At 51.3% G+C, this 18,051-nt stretch overlaps 1 protein-coding gene across 1 annotated transcript in view; it reads left to right on the top strand.

The window, feature by feature from the left end:
- Positions 1-18,051, top strand: part of TBCD (tubulin folding cofactor D) — a 130,952-nt gene that overhangs the window by 44,408 nt on the left and 68,493 nt on the right. The window contains exons 9-13 of the mRNA XM_028498569.1: positions 1,314-1,446; positions 5,664-5,800; positions 6,440-6,500; positions 7,542-7,616; positions 12,257-12,351. Of these exons, the coding sequence (XP_028354370.1) occupies positions 1,314-1,446; positions 5,664-5,800; positions 6,440-6,500; positions 7,542-7,616; positions 12,257-12,351 (501 nt within the window). The remainder of the gene's footprint in view (positions 1-1,313; positions 1,447-5,663; positions 5,801-6,439; positions 6,501-7,541; positions 7,617-12,256; positions 12,352-18,051) is intronic.

The raw sequence follows: 18,051 nt of genomic DNA, 5'->3' as shown, positions 1-18,051 counted from the left end.
TGTGTGTGTGTGTGTGTGTGTGTGTGTGTGTGTGTGTGTGTATGTGTTAATAATCTGACTGTTAGGCCTCAGGCCTCTTAGGGAGGAGGTCTGGGTTCCTGATGCCCTGACTGTCTGGTCTTGATCCTGGGGGCCTTGGGATGTAGATGAAGCCCTGAGGTTTCTGGCTCGCTTCCTGGGGTCCCAACTGCATTCTTCACAGCACCATGGCTACATTGTTTGCCCTTTTTGCCTCATTCTCTTAATTTTAGATTGAACCTCAACTTATGAAAATCAGTATAGTGATTTTCACTGCAGAAAGGCTTACTCCCTGGAACAAGAGAAATTTCTTAGTCTATGTTTTAGAAGATGTATGAATCAGATTTAGGTAGTAGAGTCTATTTCTTGAAGTTTTCATCATGGAACATTTCATACACATACAGGAAGACTGACTGGTATAGTGATCTCTCATATTTCTATCACAAGCTTCAGGTTTTTAATTCATGGGCACTCCTGTTTCATCCATGCTCCCCCTCACCCCCCACCTAGACACCCTGTCATTCCACTGGCATCTGTTGACTCTTTTTGGAAACATAACCTTGATGTCATTGTCACACCTGAGAACACGAGCAGTCTCCATTCAGCATCGTCACACGTTGTCCTCGACGGACTTGCACACACAGATCCCAGGTCCATCTCGAGTTACTGTCAGTTATACCCACGCTGGTCACTGTGCGCCGTTTGGGTCTCTTGGGAAGTTACCCAGATGCCATTTCAACTTGTCTTGAACGCCCCCTCCTTGTCTCACACGAAACATGGTCCTGTGTGCTCCCCTGGCCTCCGCTTCCCCCGATGCCTTCCTCATTGCCCCAAATAGCCTTGGCAGCAGGGGGGCCCGATCACACAGTTTCCCTGCTTGTAGAGGGAAATGCCCCGCTCCCCATTCTTGCAGTCTCATGCTCAAGCCTGTCTGCATGGTCCTCGTGGCCTGCAGCATGTGCTCAACCCGCCAGGCACGTGCCCGCTCTCTCTGCCCTGGACGCTGTTCCCTCCCTGGGTGCCTCTGCGTTCCATCTCCAGATCCGTGGTTCACAGTGAGAGGGTTGGGCAGGTCCGACTCCAGCTGCACTTAGTAAATGACATGGGGTGAAGGGGTCTTTATGAAGCAGAGCTCAAGGGGTCCAGCGTAGATGTAGGCCTTCACACTGACTGGGGTCGGGGGGGCCTGTGGAAGTGTCTGGTTTTGGTGTCGTGCGTGTCAGGTGGGGTTGGTGCGTTTGGGAGATGACACAAACCCTTCCCACCAAACTGAGCGGGACGTGCTGTGTTCACAGCTGCCACCGTTCTCCAGTGCCTGGACGACTGCAGGCTCCCCGACAGCAACCAGACCCTGCTCCGGAAGCTTGGGGTGAAGCTCGTGCAGCGGCTGGGCCTGACCTTCCTGAAGCCCCAGGTGGCCAAGTGGAGGTGGGTGGACTGAGTGGTGACCGCGCGGCCAGGGTGTGTCGGGAGGCTGGACACAGCGGGCTGATTGACGTGTCCTCCTGCTTTCATTTTTTTCCCAGTCTCAGCAGTGTTTCTGATTTTGAAAGGAACACCCTTGCTTTTGGTTATTGTCTGAACCCACATCTCCCAGGTAGAATTTTGAAGTGGAACTGATGACAAGGAAGGCTTGTTTCGCACTCACTGAGAGTGCCTGTCGTTGAAGTGTAGGGCAGCCTCACCGGCGGGTCGCACGGTAGGGAAAGCTCTGTTCTGGTCATCTCAGTCTGCGTCATGGGCTCCTTCCTCGAGGTTCACTCAGAAAGGAGAGCTGTCTCTGCCTGTGGATGGAAACGATGTCTTAAGGGTTCTTTTGAAGTAGTGGCTCCCACGGAAACAGACTGTTTACTGTGCTGGGGGTGGTACTGCATTTTAGCAGTCTTCAGTTTTATTTCAGGTATTCATTTGTGTGGTTTGGGAGGAATTATTTGATTAAGTTTGCCTCCAATTATAGGAAATTCCAGAGAAGTGTGTTATGTTTTAGTGATGTTTTACTGAAATACCTTTTAGGTGTTCTGTATACAGCTTGTTCTGTAAGTTGTTTTTGAGACTAAATGTTAGTGGTTACTTTGCAGATGCTGTGGAAAATTAACATTCTGTGCTGTATTAGGGTTCCCCTGAGAAACAGAACCAATGGTGTGTATGTGTAAAGAGACTTATCATAAGGAATTGGTTTATGCTTGTGGAGCTGGCAAGTCCCCATATCTGGCAGGCTTGGAGGCCAGGAGGAGCTGATGTTTCAGCTTGAGTCTGAAGGCAGGAAGTATCCCTCTCACTGGGGGAGAGTGAGCCTGTCTGTGATCCTCAGGCCTTCAATGGATTGGGCAAGGCCCACCACACTGGGGAGAGCAACCTGCTTTACCAAGCCCACAGCTTAAATGTTAATCTCACCCACAATCACTGTCACAGACACAACCAGAATAATGTTTGAGCAAATATCTCGGCACTGTGACCTGGTCAACTGGACACATTAAAATGAACTATCACAAGTACTCCAAGCATTTACATGGGAAGGAGAGTAATTTAGCACCCCAGTTACTTTGTTCAGTCTGTATCTCTCTGTACACTGAGTGTGATCATTAACGTGGTGGGTTCAGTCTCCTGTCTTGCTCTTTGTTTTCTCTCTCTTCTGTCTTTTTTTCATTTTATCCCCTCTGATACATTTTCTTTTTATCTTTTAGATTCATTCCCTTTTTGGTTACCTTCCCCTTAGTGACAGGCAGGTAACTGGCCACACCGCCCCTCCTGCTGTCTGGGGCGCAGGCCTTCTCAGTTCCCCCCGCTGGGGTGTGGCCCTTGCTCCTGCAGCAGCTGCTCATGTCTCACGCGTGACCTTTCAGTCCCTCCTGCTGGACCTACACTTCGGTGACTGCCCAGCGTTACTTGCCCTCTGGACTCTGGCTCTTGGGCTCCCAGCTGCTCTCTGATGGCGCGTCTGGGTCTCACGCCTCACGGCTGCCTGAGGATCCAGGGAGAATTTGGGATGCCGTCTCAGCTCCCCTTCCTTCAGCGTCTGTCCCCACTTAGTAGCCATCTCACTAGTCATGATTTGTTTTTTCTGCCCAGCAGGACGGCGGCTGTGCTCGGGCTGTACTTTCCTGTGCTGTGGTTTAGAAAGTGCCTTTGGGAGGAAGCAGAGGGGAAGTTGGGTGCACCTGGGGGCTTCCCTGCTCTGAGGGATTGTAGCCCTGCCTTGGGTGTCATCTTGTGCCTGCCAGCGGTTGGTATATACACTTTGTCTAGATTTGTGGTTAAGTCAGGAGGGAAAGTCCAGTGGCAGCCTGTCTGGTCCCTGGTTGCTGGACGATATCGAGAACTTTTCCTGTGAGGTAAAGTCCTCGTGTGTCTTCATTGGAGGAGAACAGTAACAGTGTCGACAGTCGTTGCCAAGTGCCTGCTGCTTGCTGGGAGCTTTATTATCTTGACAGCAATCCTGTGGTGCCTGGCGACGTTCTCCCTGGTTCAGTTACCTGTTGCTGCTCTGATTCTGACAACAACTCTGATGTGTGTTTTTTTCCAGACCAGGCAGTTGTCGGACACCAGCTGGGTGTCCTACTGTGTAACTCAGTTTTGACTGTCTTTGTGGAGAGAGCACCAGATCCTACAGGTTAAAGGCTCAGTCCACTAGACTGTCTCCCTCGCCTCAACACCTCTCCCCACTCTGTCGACCCCAGTTGCAAGTCGAGGTTGTCATCTGTGTTTCTGACAGTCTGGCGACAGGTTGGAGGGTTTGATAATTTGCTAGAGTGGCTCATAGAACTCAGAGGAATATTTTATTTGAGATTACTGGTTTATTATAAAAGGCTATAACTCAGGAACGGCTAGGTGGAAGAAATGCAGAGGGCAAGGCCTGGGGAGAGGGCACAAGGCTTCCATGCCCTCTGAGTTCACCACCCTTCCTACTCCTCCCTGTGTTCACCAACCTGGAAGCTCTCCCAACCCACTCCTTTTTTTTTTTTTTTTTTTTTGCCCCGCCACGTGGCACGCGGGGTCTTTGTTTCCCGACCCAAGATCCCTGTGTTCACCAACCTGGAAGCTCTCCCAACCCACTCCTTTTTTTTTTTTTTTTTTTTTGGCCCGGCCACGTGGCACGCGGGATCTTAGTTCCCAGACCAAGGATCAAACCTGCGCCCCCTGCAGTGGAAGCTCAGAGTCTTAACCACTGGACCTCCAGGGAAGTCTTCCTTTTGGGTTTTATTGGAGGCCTCATTGCATAGTCAGGGTTGATTAAGGCACTGGCCATTGGCAGTTGATTGAACCTCCATCTTGGGAACTGCCCACACCATCCTTGTTTCACAGAGTCTGAGGCCTCAAGGCCACAGCTAAACAGTGTCTGAGTTGCTCTGTCTCCGAAGCCCCAGTTATCTGGAACTGGACTTGGCCTTAGGCTGCGGCCCCCAATAATCATGCCGTAACTCGACCTGTCACCTTTTATGCTCCAGGCCCTGTCCTGAGATGGGGCTGCCCCAGAGTCAGGCCCAAGCATGCCTGTCCTGCTTCTAGGAGGGGAGGCGTTCCTGGGCCTTTCTCTGCACGGGGCCTGGTCTGAGTGCTTTGTGCACATCCTCCCACGCGGCCTCGGCCTCGTTGCAGCCCTCTGGGTGGGACCTCATTTTACAGATGGGAAACTGAGGCAGGCGGAGGTTCAGGGGCTGTGCAGTCAGACAGCTGAGCTGGCCTGTGCTGCTGGCCCCTTCATGGCGCTGCGGGAGATGATGCTGGTGGCCTCAGCAGGTGGGGAGGGGTGTGTGGGCGGCAGGAAGTGGTGAGAGCCATTCAGGAGGCAGGATCTGTGGGAGCTGGCTTGGACCAGCTGTGGCCCCTGGTGTGGAAGGCGGGCGTCTGGCCCGGAGGCAGGGGGTGGGGCTCTGCTCAGGTGGGACCTGGAGGCAGAGCCTGTGGAAATAAGGCCAAGACCAGTGGGCTCAAACGTGCCCTCCCTGCCATTTCTGTTGGGTGCATTCTTTTTTTAAAAAAATAATTTTTAAAAAAAATTATTTATTTATTTTTGGCTGCGTTGGGTCTTTGTTGCGGCTTTCTCTAGTTGTGGCGGGCGGGGGCTTCTCTTTGTTGCGGTGCTCGGGCTTCTCATTGCAGTGGCCTCTCTTGTTGTAGAGCACGGGCTCTAGGCACACAGGCTTTAGTAGTTGTGTCTCACGGACTCTAGAGCGCAGGCTCAGTAGTTGTGGCTCTCGGGGTCTAGAGTGCAGGCTCAGTAGTTGTGGCTCATGGGCTTAGTTGCTCCGAGGCATGTGGGATCTTCCCGGACCAAGGCTCGAACCCGTGTCCCCTGCATTGGCAGGTGGATTCTTAACCACTGCACTACCAGGGAAACCCTGTTGGGTGCATTCTTGTTGTCACGCTTTGTCACCTGCCTTTCTGCTAAGAAAGCTTTCCGACACGTGAGGGTTTCTGAGTCATCTAGAAGGTGAATCTGTGTTCTGTGGCTAAGATGAGGTTGTTATCTTCCTTGACAATCCATGCTGGTGACAGTTACTGCTCAGTTTCCTTCCTGTCCATCCTGTACCTGTAAAGCACATGGAATTTTCACAGTGACACTAAATTGTTGAATTCAGTCATCAGGATCTTCTAGCTCCATGTTGTCGCAGAAGGTCTGAGGTGTGTTTGTTTGCTTCTTGCAGGTACCAGCGTGGCTGCCGCTCCTTGGTTGCTAGCCTGCAGCTCAGTGTCCAGAGTCCTAGAGATCCAGGGATACAGACCGAGACCCCTGACAGTGATGGAGAGGACGACGTCCCCGAGGAGGTGGAGAGCGTGATAGGTGAGTGGGGGCCACCTCATCTTGGCCTGCAAGGGACCTGGCCCCACCTCTGGTCTTTGCAGGGTGGGAGGTAAGGCTGGGGCTGTGTGCATCTACTGTCTCCCCTGCCCCCCCGTTGCGGCCCTAGATTGCCCTGGTCGCAGTGCACCTGTGCACCTCCACAGGCTCCGTCCTGCCTCCGCATCAGGCTTCCTGTGCTGCCATGTGCCCTCCACCAGGGCTTCCACTGACCGGCTTGCAAGGCCTATACTGCTTGGGAGCCCTCTGTGCGGCCTTTCCTAGAGGCTGAGCATTTCTAAGACCCTGTCCTTAGGATAGCTGCTCTCTGCAGCTTCTGGCAGAAGCTGTTTTCTCTGGGAAGCCTCCCTCATCGGCCTCTGGCCTTCCTCGCTGGTGCTCTCTGCCCAGTGACTGTTAGGGGCTATGACAGAAATGGCCCTTAAATGATGATTTAAAGACACACAGAAGGAAATGTCCTTTTATTGTGATTAGAATTGAGATTCTTCATGTCATTGCCTTTATGGTACTGTTTTGAGTGATGTGCAGGGTGGGTTACCTTAAAGCTGGGAACTGAGAGCTCATCTAGAACTCTGGGTGGTTCCGTGGGGCTCACAGACTGGACTTCCTGTGTTCTTCCAGAGCAGCTGCTGGTTGGGCTGAAGGACAAGGACACGATCGTGCGGTGGTCTGCGGCCAAAGGGTAGGTGACTGCACTTGGTCTGGGGGCTCACAGCTTATGCCCTAGATGCCTGCAGGTCTACTGAGTCTCCTTAATCATTCAGTACTTCCTGTGGAATTGGAGGGCTGCAAACAGCTCCGAGAGTTTTAAAAGGTAGAATGATTTTTTTCCTAGTTTACATTTACTGCTTTTTGTTCTAATTTTCAAGAAAGTCACTGGGGTTGGTCAGTGGCTTCTTCATTTTCTTGCCCTTCTGGCTGGAATGAGCACGTTTGCCTTTTTTACCTTCAGATGTTCCTTTCCTTGCTCCTCACGCCCTCACTGCCACGACCCCCACCTCCTGCCTCCACAGCCAGGGGCGGCCCCCCATGTAGGGAGCAGATGCTGCACGGCCTCACTTGATTCCAGAGCCCCCCCGGAGGGGCTGGCATCCCCCTCTGCTACGCCTGAGGGAACAGCCAACACAGGCGCCCTGGCGCACCCAGTGGGGCCAGGGTGGGTTAGGGGACAGAGTACAAAGGAGATGTTGGGGAGAAAAGGAAAATGGGTGAAGGTGCTCGTGGGCCCTCCCCACAGAGGTTCTGGGTGTCTGCGCCAATCCACTCACAGAGCGAATGCCGGGGTGAGGAGGCTCACACGGGGGCTTTTGGCCAACCTCGGAGCCCAAAGTCTTGTCTGCTTGGAGTACGATGGGCTGGGAGGGTGGGCCTTCCTGGGGCGCCGCTGGCCGGGACCCAGCCTGGGCAGTGACCTGATGGGAGCCGGCCTGGTTGGCATGCAGCATGGGATGGACCTTGGTGGCCTGAGCTGGGAGCCGTTGACTGTCTGAGAAGTGCACCTGCCCTGTGGGCTCCCTTTGCCTTGGTCCCCCAGATGCCTGTCCTGTCTCTGTATGTCAGTGTGATGGGCTCCCTGATGGGGCAGGTGGTCTTTATGGATCAGAATCAGCCTCTTTGCCATCGTCTGGAGAGAAGGACAGTCACTCGGGACGTTCCTAGTGTAGCGTGTGCCCTCGACGGGCTGGTGATGCTGACAGATGCTGACGTTGCTTCTCCTTTTCAGAATCGGTAGGTTGGCTGGAAGACTTCCCAAAGAGCTGGCGGATGATGTGGCCGGGTCTGTGCTGGACTGTTTCAGGTATGTGGGGAGATCAGAGGGGTAGATGTGTTTCTGGGTAAGAGCAGTGGCTTTTCTTTCCTTACTTCCTCCTATGTTTTCTTTCAGTTGAGCCAGTTTTCAGATTCTCTGAAGCTATTTCTTTTCCTTTTGAAGTTAAATTTGAGGACTCTAGTTATTTCTGATATATTTCTTGTGTGTGTGTGTGTGTGTGTGTGTGTGTGTGCTTTTCTTTCCTTACTTCCTCCTATGTTTTCTTTCAGTTGAGCCAGTTTTCAGATTCTCTGAAGCTATTTCTTTTCCTTTTGAAGTTAAATTTGAGGACTCTAGTTATTTCTGATATATTTCTTGTGTGTGTGTGTGTGTGTGTGTGTGTGTGTGTGTGTGTGTGTTCCCCTAATATGTCTTTTTTTTTTTAAATTGGGGTATAGTTGTTTTACAGCGTTGTGTTAGTTTCTACTGTACAGTGAAGTGGAGCTCCCTGTGCTATACATTAGTTGTCTGTTTTATACATATTAGTATATATGTTAATCCTAACCTCCTAATTCATCCCACCCTGATATATTTCTTTTGTCAGCTTAGACTCCATTACATTTAAAAACATTGAGGAGAAAGAAGTCAGTTTTGCGTGTGTCCACACATAGAAATGTATCCTTCAAGGAAACCTGTTTTCATTGGAATGAAACCAGGGCTGCCCTGTCCGAGAGAGTTTTCTGTGGTGACGGCCTGTTCTAGATCTGGGGCTGTTGAGATCTTAAAAGAGGCTAGTGTGACTGAGGTCTGAATTCCAAATTTTATTTAATTTCCTCAGATTTAGATCTCATAGCCACATGTGCCAGTGGTTGTGCTGCATCTGTCCTCACCTCTCAGGGGATCCTGGGGACCCTCGGCCTGCCCGAGGTGCAGGTGTGGGCCGGGAGGTGCAGGTGGCAGGTGTGAGAGTTTGAGCCTGGGGCCTGCAGGCCAGGGGCAAAGGGCAGAGCCCCGAGCAGCGCAGGTGGGCTGGGGGAGGCCCCGTTAGTGCAGCTGTTCACCAGGACTCTTGCTCTGCTTGCCCCTTGGTTTCAGAAGCAGGTGATTTGAGAATGGGTGTTGTGTTTGGCCCCCATTTGTGGTCCCACCCTTGTCAGCCGGTTGCTTCTCTTCTTGGTGCCCCCATGCGTGTGAGAGCTGTGCTATTGGTGTTCATGGGCACTGAGGCCTCGGTCACCGAGCCAGCCCACGGGGTCCCAGGGGCGCGGGCTCCTCCCGCCCTGGGCCCCGAGCCTGCTTGGTGAGGTGTAAGGACTGCAGGAAACAGTTTCACACTACTGTTTCAGAGTAATGTTGTGTGTGGCCACTGTGTCTTCTTGTGGTGGGAGACACGTGCTCCTTCGCGGGACTCTGTAGAACCGTGGGTCTGCACGATGACTCTGCTGGCTTGTTGTAGAGTGTCTTCCTGGAGTTCTTTTTTGGGGGCTTGCTGATGGGCACGAGATGGCACGGGCACCCCACTGGTCCCGGGCGAAGAGGTGTGGGTTCAGGGCTACCAGGGGCGCGGGGGGTTTGGGAGGGTGGAGGAGCCAGGGCCTCCGGCCTTTCCTCCCAACCCCTTCCCCTGGGGTGGCCGTCTGCCTCAAGCGCTTCGCTTTCCTCTTTCCTTCCTTAGTGTTTCCGCGTGGCCCTCTGGCTATTTGAAGCCGTCTTTGTCCAGCCCTTCTTTCTGCAGTCTCCCCTCCCATGCGCTCCGGACGGGGCCCCTCCCGTCCGGCTCTCAAACCCTGTCACTTCTCTAGCCGCTGTGCCTCTGCCTCAAGGGCTGGGAGCCCTTCACCCCAACGTGTCTCCCCTGAACGCTAGCATCTTTTCTCCCAAAACAAGCTTCTCTGGTCAGATGTATGGTCCTTGCTCTCAGCCTGCAACCTTAGTCCAGTTTCACTCGTCCTAGTTAATCTCCAAACGCTGCTTTGCCTTTATTTTGTCGTTTTAATGTATTCCTCTGATCTTTGTGTCTGGGTTGTGGAGGGTAGAAATGGTCTTGCTGCTCCGGATTCCCCAGGCCAGAAGCCCAACGCAACACTGAGGGAAGGGGCCTGAGTGGGCCCTCGGGGAGGCGGTCTTTCCCTGGATAGGACCGCAGACAATGGGCGTGAAACTCCTGATTACAGAATAGGCCGTAGAAAGGAGTCAGCGCAGCCGGGAGAAGCAGGGACCAGCTGGGCTGGGGTGTGAGGTTGGCAGGGCGGCTGGGCCGGCTGGCGACCCAGCACAGAGGCCGCTCTGGTCTCCTCCCTCCTTTTATGTCCTCCTGGGGTATGTGGTGAGCCGCCAGCCATTTCTGCAGTGGGTCAGAAATAGGACATTAATTCCCTTACATGTAAGAACACCCGACTCCTGGGACTGTTACCTCGCTCCCTGACCTGTTTCTGGGCCAGATCATGTGGCTGGGGCCTCCCACTGAGCCCCACGGGACCTCTTCCGGCCCTGTGCTCCCCTCCCAGGTCCTGCCCCAGAATGTGCAGGTGCCCTTCAGTACCTGCACTCCCCACCCCTCCCACCACTTAGAAAACCATGCGTTAGCCCCTCGATGGCCTCAGGACAGGATCCCAGAGATGGTGCCCAGACCCACCAGTCCAGGGTGGGTGCAAGCAGCCTGCCCCGGGAGGCCTTGCTGGGTCCTCTGTGTCTGCCATCTGCACTAAGCCCGCGGGGGTCTCCAGTCAGCAGACGGGCCTCAGCCCTGCGGCCTGCGTCCTGGGTGTGCCATGGTGGTGGTGCTGTGGCCGCGGGAGCAGCCCCGTCTCAGCAGGAAGTGCTCTTCACGGCTCCTTCCCAGGCTTTTCCTTGAGTTCTAGTGCTGTTTGCAGTTAAAAGTTCAGAAGGAGATGAAGGTGATGGGGTGTCCCCCTCTGCTCTGCACCCTGCACGCACCGTCCCCCTTTCTCCGTGTCCTTCTAGGGACAGTGGGTGTGAGGTGGGTGGAAGGATAAGAATGTCTTCTCCGCTCATCCCACGCCCTCCACGCCGCCCCACTCTGCTCTTCCAGGTGGTCCTCGTTGGGTGCCCTTGCCCATGTGAGGCCAGTGGCCCTGAGCCCGTCTTGGCCTCTCTCTCTCCCGAACCTGCTGTCTCGGCCCTTCTGTTTGCTGTTGTCTCCACTCCTCTGAGACCCCGGGCCCTCCCATGGTTGTCTGGGGCTTGGCTCTGGGGCAGGAGCTTGCCCTCAGGCACTGGGCTCTCTGGCAGTACTCGGTACTCTGCATCCTAGTGTCTGCGTCCATCCCCGCTCTGCAGGTTGGCCTTGGAGAGGGTCCACGTCCTCCTGGAGTGGGCAGAGCAGAGGCAGCAGTGCAGGCAGGACGCCGTGGTCCTCCTCGGCTCCCCTTGGGCCACAGACATTTTACAGCCCGACGCAAGGTCCTGCACTGTCCATAGCTGTTGACAAGCGACAGCGCACACACGTTTAGTTGAGAAACGATGGCGTGACTGGCGATTGTTCTAGTGATAACTGAGTCATCGTACTGCTGACCTTTTATCAGGTTCTTCCAAATGTTATTAAATCTTTTATGGAAAGCATAAAGCACTTCTCTCCAACTAAAATCCTGAAGTACACAAAGTGCAATATTAAATTGTGGAAACGGTCGTATAGTCTTTGGGACAGACATTTAATAAACATCTGGAACTTAAGAAAGTTATAATTGGAATTGAGTCACTGGTTGCTGGCGAGGTCCAGGGCAGCTTTTGTGTCTGTCTTGGTCAGCATGTCTCCGCAGAGCCCAGAGCAGGGCCTGGCACGTGGGAGACACTGCTAAGTGTATTTTGAGTGAAAAGGTAAGCCTAGCTTCTATCCTCTCTGAGTATTCTTGTGTTTGTTGCCAGCCAGTGATGCAATTTATTTGGTTTTCCTAAACATTTCTTTGCCATCAAATTAATTTATTCAGAATTGGAAAGAGTCCTATAATTTCTCTGGTTTTTTGGGTGAAGTATGTTTCCATGTTTATTTTGGCAGCCAAGCATGGAAGCTCTCAGAGCAGTTATTGATGTAAGAAACAGTTGTTGATGTAAGAAAGAGTTATTCTCACTAGTTATAATGCCAGAGCTGCACCTTTAAACGTGAGAGCTTCCAAACCACTTCAGGAAAGTTTTATTAGATACGAAATTTTGCTTATGAGTTGACTGGCTTTTCAGTTGTTTATTGAAAGTCTGTTTCAAACAGTACAAAAAAAGTTCTGTATATGCCGTTTTATTCTAACTTCCTAATCTCAATATTCATCATTCAAGCCAGCAGGGTCTCCATGAAAAGGGGGTCTCCTTGCCCTTCCTGCGAACATTTTCCTAACCTTCATTTGGTGCAGTCACTGTGTTGTGAGCCCAGCGTTTCTTGAGCGGCGCAACTGCTTCAACGGCTGAGAGAGCTAGCTGCTCGGGCCCGAAGGTGCAGTGGGCACGTGTGTGGGCTGCTCTCCCTGGGGCATGTGAGGCTGACCCAGGACTTTAACTCATTCTCCGGAGATTTGAACATGGCCGTTATCTTCAGTTGATTTGGAGTACTTTATCTCGTTACTGACCGATATTTTATAAACTCACTCAGGGTTTTAGTGAGGCTTTTGGCCCAGGGGGTGGACTTTCACTCTGGGCTGTGGGGGGCATCGTGCTGGGTCTCAGGCTCTTTGTGCTTTCAGTTTCCAGGAGACGGACAACGCCTGGCATGGCGGGTGTCTGGCGCTGGCGGAACTGGGCAGACGAGGCCTGTTGCTCCCTTCCCGACTCCCGGACGGTGAGTATGAAGCTCAGTTTTGTGTGGTCAAGACCATTTGTGCATGTCGAGGTGCTTCATCCGGCCCCCTCCCCAGTGTGGCCGGCTGTCAGCACCCACCGCGCCTCTGCCCTCCCTGACCATCATGAGTGTTGCAGGAGAGAGCCCTCCAGACCTGTGCTCTCAGCCTTCTTTCTTACGTTGGCCTTTCTGATGCCCGATGCCTCTTCTCCCTGCTGTGAAATTTTAATAGCACTCGTACACTGTAGGTCTGGATTTGGAGGGCCGCGAGCTGTTGTGACGTCTGAGATTGTCTTGTCCCCCAGAACCAGTTTCACCCTCGTGAGGGTGCTATCGCCCATTAAGAATGTGTGCACTGCGGCTGTGTTTAGCCCCTGGAGTGACATCATGATTCTTGGGAACAAGGCTCACGCCAGTGAGGGGATGGCGAGGAAGCTCGGCAGTGGGCCTGAGCAGGGGCACAGTGCAGCTGGTGAAGATAGACCACCGAACTCCAGGCTTGCGCGTGCCAGCTCTCGGGCCTGGCCGCATGGGGGCGCTTGTCTGTGGTGGGTGGGGACTGTCCCTGGGAGCGGCCCGCTGTGCCTCCGTGGACAGAAGGGAGGGATGTCTGTGAAGGATGGAGAGGGCCCTGTGCGGGAGTGTGTCACCAAAGACGCCGTGTACCCCGAGGGCGACTTCTGTCCGGAACAAGGACGTCTGTGCAAAGAAGGGGGCAGCTCAGCAGCTGAGCTGTGGGGGTGTTGCAGGTGCTGGCTGTGCCTGTGCGCTTGGCGTTGTGAAGCACAAGCAGGGCAGAGGACCCTTGGTTTCTATGGGCTCTTTCTGCTTATTCTTGTAGCAGCTTTACTGAGATATGATTTAAAAAAATATTTATTTGTTTATTTGGTTGCGCTAGGTCTTAGATGCGGCCTGTGGGCTCCTTAGTTATGGCTCCAGGGCTCGTTAGTTGCAGCACGCGGCCTCCGCAGTTGTGGCATGCGAACTCTTAGTTGTAGCACGCATGTGGGATCTAGTTCCCTGACCAGGAATCGAACCCGGGCCCCCTGCATTGGGAGCGCAGAGTCTTACCCACTGCGCTGCCAGGGAAGTCCCTGAGATATGATATATGTGCCATAAAGTTCACCCATTTAAAGTGTTCAGTTCAGTGGTTTATAGTATATTTACAGAGTTGTGCAACCACCATCTTAATCTAATCTCATTTTCCCTCAAAGAAACCCTATACTCAGGAAAAGTCATTCCCCACTTTCCCTCAACACCACCAGCCCCAGACAACCACTGATCTTTTTCTGTCTCTATAACTTTGCCTTTTCTGGACACTTTATGTAAATGGAATCTCCAGTAGTGGTCTTTCGTGTCTGACCTCTTTCACTTAGTGTAATGTTTTTAACATTCATCCCTACTGCACCACGTAGCAGTAGTACTTCATTCCTTTTTATGGCCGAATAATATTCCATTGTATGGATACACATTTGTTTATCCCGTCATCGTTGATGGACATTTGGGTTTTCACCTTTGGTGATTATGAATAATGCTGCCCTGAACATTTGTATACAATTTTTTGTGTGGACATGTGATTTGAGTTCTCTTGGGTATAGACCTACGAGTGGAATTGCTGGATCACTTGCTAAATGTCTTGAACTTTTTGAGGAACTGCAAACCCTTTTCCAAAATGGTTGTACCACTTTACATTCCTCCAGCTGCGTATGAGGGTTCCAATTTCTGCACATCCCCTCCAACGCTTGTTTTCCTCTGTTTTTTTTTGAAAATAGCCATCCTAGTGGGTGTAAAGTGGTATCTTACTGTGGTTTTGATTTGCATCTCCCTACTGACTAATGGTGTTGAGCATCTTTTCATGTGCTTCTTGGCCATTTGGATATGTTCATTGGCAAAATGTCTATTCACGTCCTTTGCTAATTTAAAAAATTGGGTTATTTTTCTTTTTATTGTTATGAGTTCTTTACAGATATGTCTTTTATCAGATGTATGATTTGTGGATATTTTCTGTCCTCTGTGGTTGTCTTGTCACTTTCCCGATGGTATTGTTTGATGCACCGAAGTTGTAAGTTTTAAGTCTGGTTATCAGTCTTCTCTTTTGTTGCTTGTGCCCCTGGTGTCATATCTAAGAAGTCATTGCCTACCCCATGGAGGCCATGGAGATGTACTACTGTGCTTTTATTTACTCTTGTTCCATCCTAAGTGACTTACACATTTGTTTGTGAAAATAGATGTGTGAGGGTGTGTGGGTATGTGAGGGTGTGGTGGGTTAAGATGAAGTCTCCGCCTGTGTGGTGCCAACTCCAGTTTAACTTGAAGGAGACCAAAGCCCTCTCTCTGCTTTTCATGGCTGAGACCCACTGGCATGTGTGTGTCTGTCATATTTCATGATGTCAGCAGTGTCCACCGACCACAAGCAGCCAGAATGAGAGTGTATGGTTGTTGTTGTAGATGAAAAGTGTCAAGTTGTGGCCAAAAAACTGAGATGTCTCATATGATGAGATGACCGATGATCTTCACCTGAGTGGCTGACTGCCTCTTGCCTGTGGTGCCCTCCACATGAGTTGAACCTCTCTGCAGACCGTTTGCGTGGCCGGTGGGTCGTGGAGCTGCGCTGTCTCCTGCCTGGGAGGGATCGTGCAGGCGACAGTGGTCTTGTCCTGGAGTAGGCTCCAGAGGTGATGGGTCTAACACTTACCATTCATTTTTCTTTACTCTCTTTTCTCCTGCTCCTCAGACTGGATAGTTTGGATTGCCCTGTCTTCAGGTTCTCTGGTCCTTCCTTCTGCCTGCTCAGATCTGCTGTTGTTCTCCTTCCTCAGCTGAATTTTTCATTTCAGTTACTCTATTTTCAGTTCGGGAATTTCTTTGTGGTCTCTATTATAGTCTGTCTCTTTATTGACATTCTGTGTTTTTTAGACATTGTTCTCTTGTTTCCTTTAGCTCTTGGAGCTTATTTGAGATAATTGATTTAGGGTAATTATCTTGTAAGACACTGTCTAGCCTTCCTCAGGGGTGGTTTCTGTCAATTTCTTTTTCTTCCTGTGAATAGTGGACCATAGTTTTCTGTTTCTTTGTGTGCCTTGTTATTTTTTGGTTGAAAACTGGACATTCTGACATTTTATTATGTGATAACTCTGGAAAATCAGGTTCTCCTCCCTTGCCAGCAGTTTGCTGCTGTTGCTGTTGAAGACTGTTAGACGTCTCTTTATTTAGTGACTTTTTCCAGACTTTTTTTTTTTACAACGACTGTATTCCCTGTTATGTTTGGTCACTGAAGTCTCTGTTCTGTTATCTTAGCATTTAGCCAGTGGCCTAACAGAGGTTTCTTTTTCTTTTTTTCCTTTGGCTGCATTGGGTCTTCGTTGCTGCGTGTGGGCTTTCTCCAGTTGCGGCGGGCGGGGGCTACTGTTTATTGTGGTGTGCAGGCTTCTCATTGCAGTGGCTTCTCTCATCGTGGAGCATGGGCTCTAGGTGCGTGGGCTTCGGTAGTTGCGGCACACAGGCTCAGTAGTTGCGGCATGCGGGCCCTAGAGCGCGCAGGCTTCCGTAGATGTGGTACGTGGGCTCAGTAGTTGGGGTGTGCGGGCTTCAGTAGTCGTGGCACGTGGGCTCAGTAGTTGTGGCTCGTGGGCTTAGTTGCTCTGCGGCATGTGGGATCTTCCCGGACCAGGGATCAAACTTGTGTCACCTGCGTTGGCAGGCGGATTCTTAACCACTGTGCCACCAGGGAAGTCCCCAGAGGTTTCTTAAATGCTGAAATTTAGTAGTCTCCTTCTTCACTAAGCACTCCCCTGGTTGCGGCAGGTTTTTGATTAGATTCCAGAGTGCTGAAAAACTTGATTCTCTCTGTTTTTGCCAGCTTACTGGTTGGTTTGGTGGAGGGACCAATTCGTGGCGCTCACTACTTGGCTGTATTCTGCGACATCATCCCCAAACTAGCATCTGAATAGCATTCTAGTGTTAGTCTGGGTACCCTGAGAAGTCACCAAGACAGGATGAACTGTGCAGTTATTAGGGAAATGCTGGTAAGGGTGGCAGAGCCACCGTCTGACCCCGAGAGCTGTGGGGCTGGAGTATGGGTGGTGGTGTCCTGGTGGGCTGTGTGGTCTAAGGAAGGGCTTCTGGGGCGGTGGTCCTCAAACCAAAGTCAGCCTCAGAGGCATTCCTGTCTTTCTGGAAGGGGCCGCAAGTTGTGGCTGCCGCACCGCCTCCCTGGTGGAGTGGCCGTGGGGCCTGGGGTCAGCCTGCGCCGGTGGGTGAATCCTGGCTGTGGCCACAGCCTGCATTTGCAGAGTGCTGACCTCTCTTGTCTCCTGACCAGTCCCTCCCCATGGTCCTTTGTGCCTGGGTTCCCACTCTTCACTGCTCCTGACCCCTCCTGGCACTTTGCCATTCTCCTGATATTGTGCGCTTTCCTGATTTTTAACCTTTGTGCAGTTGTGAGCTGTTTGGGCATTCCAGCCTGTCAGAAAAGTGACAGCCATAATGAGACGTCTGTGGCTTAGTGTGTGGAGTAGGGGTTGTGTTTTCTATATTAAAATGCTTTTCTCCTTGAGTGAAAGTGTGTGTGTGCTTCATTTCATACTCAGCCCTCTCCTGCCCTTGGGAGCTGAGTATTTTGGTTGAAGATTAAACCAGGGGTAGGGGTAGATGGCTGTGGGCTGCTGGTGAGACTGTTGCAAAGGGGCTTGTTAGTACTTTTGTTTTCTTCAGTGTGAATTCAGGGATCCTTTTAGAAGTTATTTTCAGCTTTATTGGGATATATAGTTCACCTAACATACAGTTTACCTATTTTAAGTATCTAAGTCAATGGCTTTAGTCTATTACACTATTAATTTTTAAAAAACATTTTAGAATACATACGACATAGAAATCTGCCATATTATTGATGCTTAAGTGTACGATTCAGTGGCATTAGGTACATTTACAATGTTGTACAACCATTACTATCACCATCTATTTCCAAAACTTTTCATGTTCTCAAACAGAAACTCTGTCCCCCTTAAACACTAATTCCCCCTTCCCCTCAGCCCAGATACCCGTGAATCTATCTGCTTCTGTGAGTTTGCCTGCTCTGGGGAACCTCATATAAGTGGAATCATGCAAGCTTTGTCCTTTGTGTCTGACTTATTTCATTTAGAATTTCTTTTTTTTTAAACTTTTGTATTTATTTTTATTTATTTGTTTATTTACTTATTTATTTGGTTGCACTGGGTCTTAGTTGTGGCACGTGGGCTCCTTAGTTGTGGCATGTGAACTCTTAGTTGAGGCATGCATGTGGGATCTAGTTCCCTGACCAGGCATTGAACCCGGGCCCCCTGCATTGGGAACACAGAGTCTTATCCATTGCACCACCAGGGAAGTCCCTTACTCAGAATTTCAAGGTTAAATTCTTGTTGTAGCTTGTGCCACAACCTCATTGCTTTTTTTTTTCTTTTGCGGTACTCAGGCCTCTCACTGTTGTGGCCTCTCCCGTTGCGGAGCGCAGGCTCAGCGGCCATGGCTCACGGGCCCAGCCGCTCCGCGGCATGTGGGATCTCCCAAGACCAGGGCACGAACCTGTGTCCCCTGCATCGGCAGGTGGACCCTCAACCACTGCGCCACCAGGGAAGCCCCCTCATTCCTTTTTATGGCTGAATAATATTCCTTTGTGTGGATGGACCACCTGTTAGTTATCTGTTCATCTGTCAGTGGATACTT

Source organism: Physeter macrocephalus, chromosome 14, assembly GCF_002837175.3.
Source record: "Physeter macrocephalus isolate SW-GA chromosome 14, ASM283717v5, whole genome shotgun sequence".
Taxonomy (NCBI): Eukaryota; Metazoa; Chordata; class Mammalia; order Artiodactyla; family Physeteridae; genus Physeter; species Physeter macrocephalus.
This window is presented reverse-complemented; position numbering and strand designations above follow the sequence as displayed.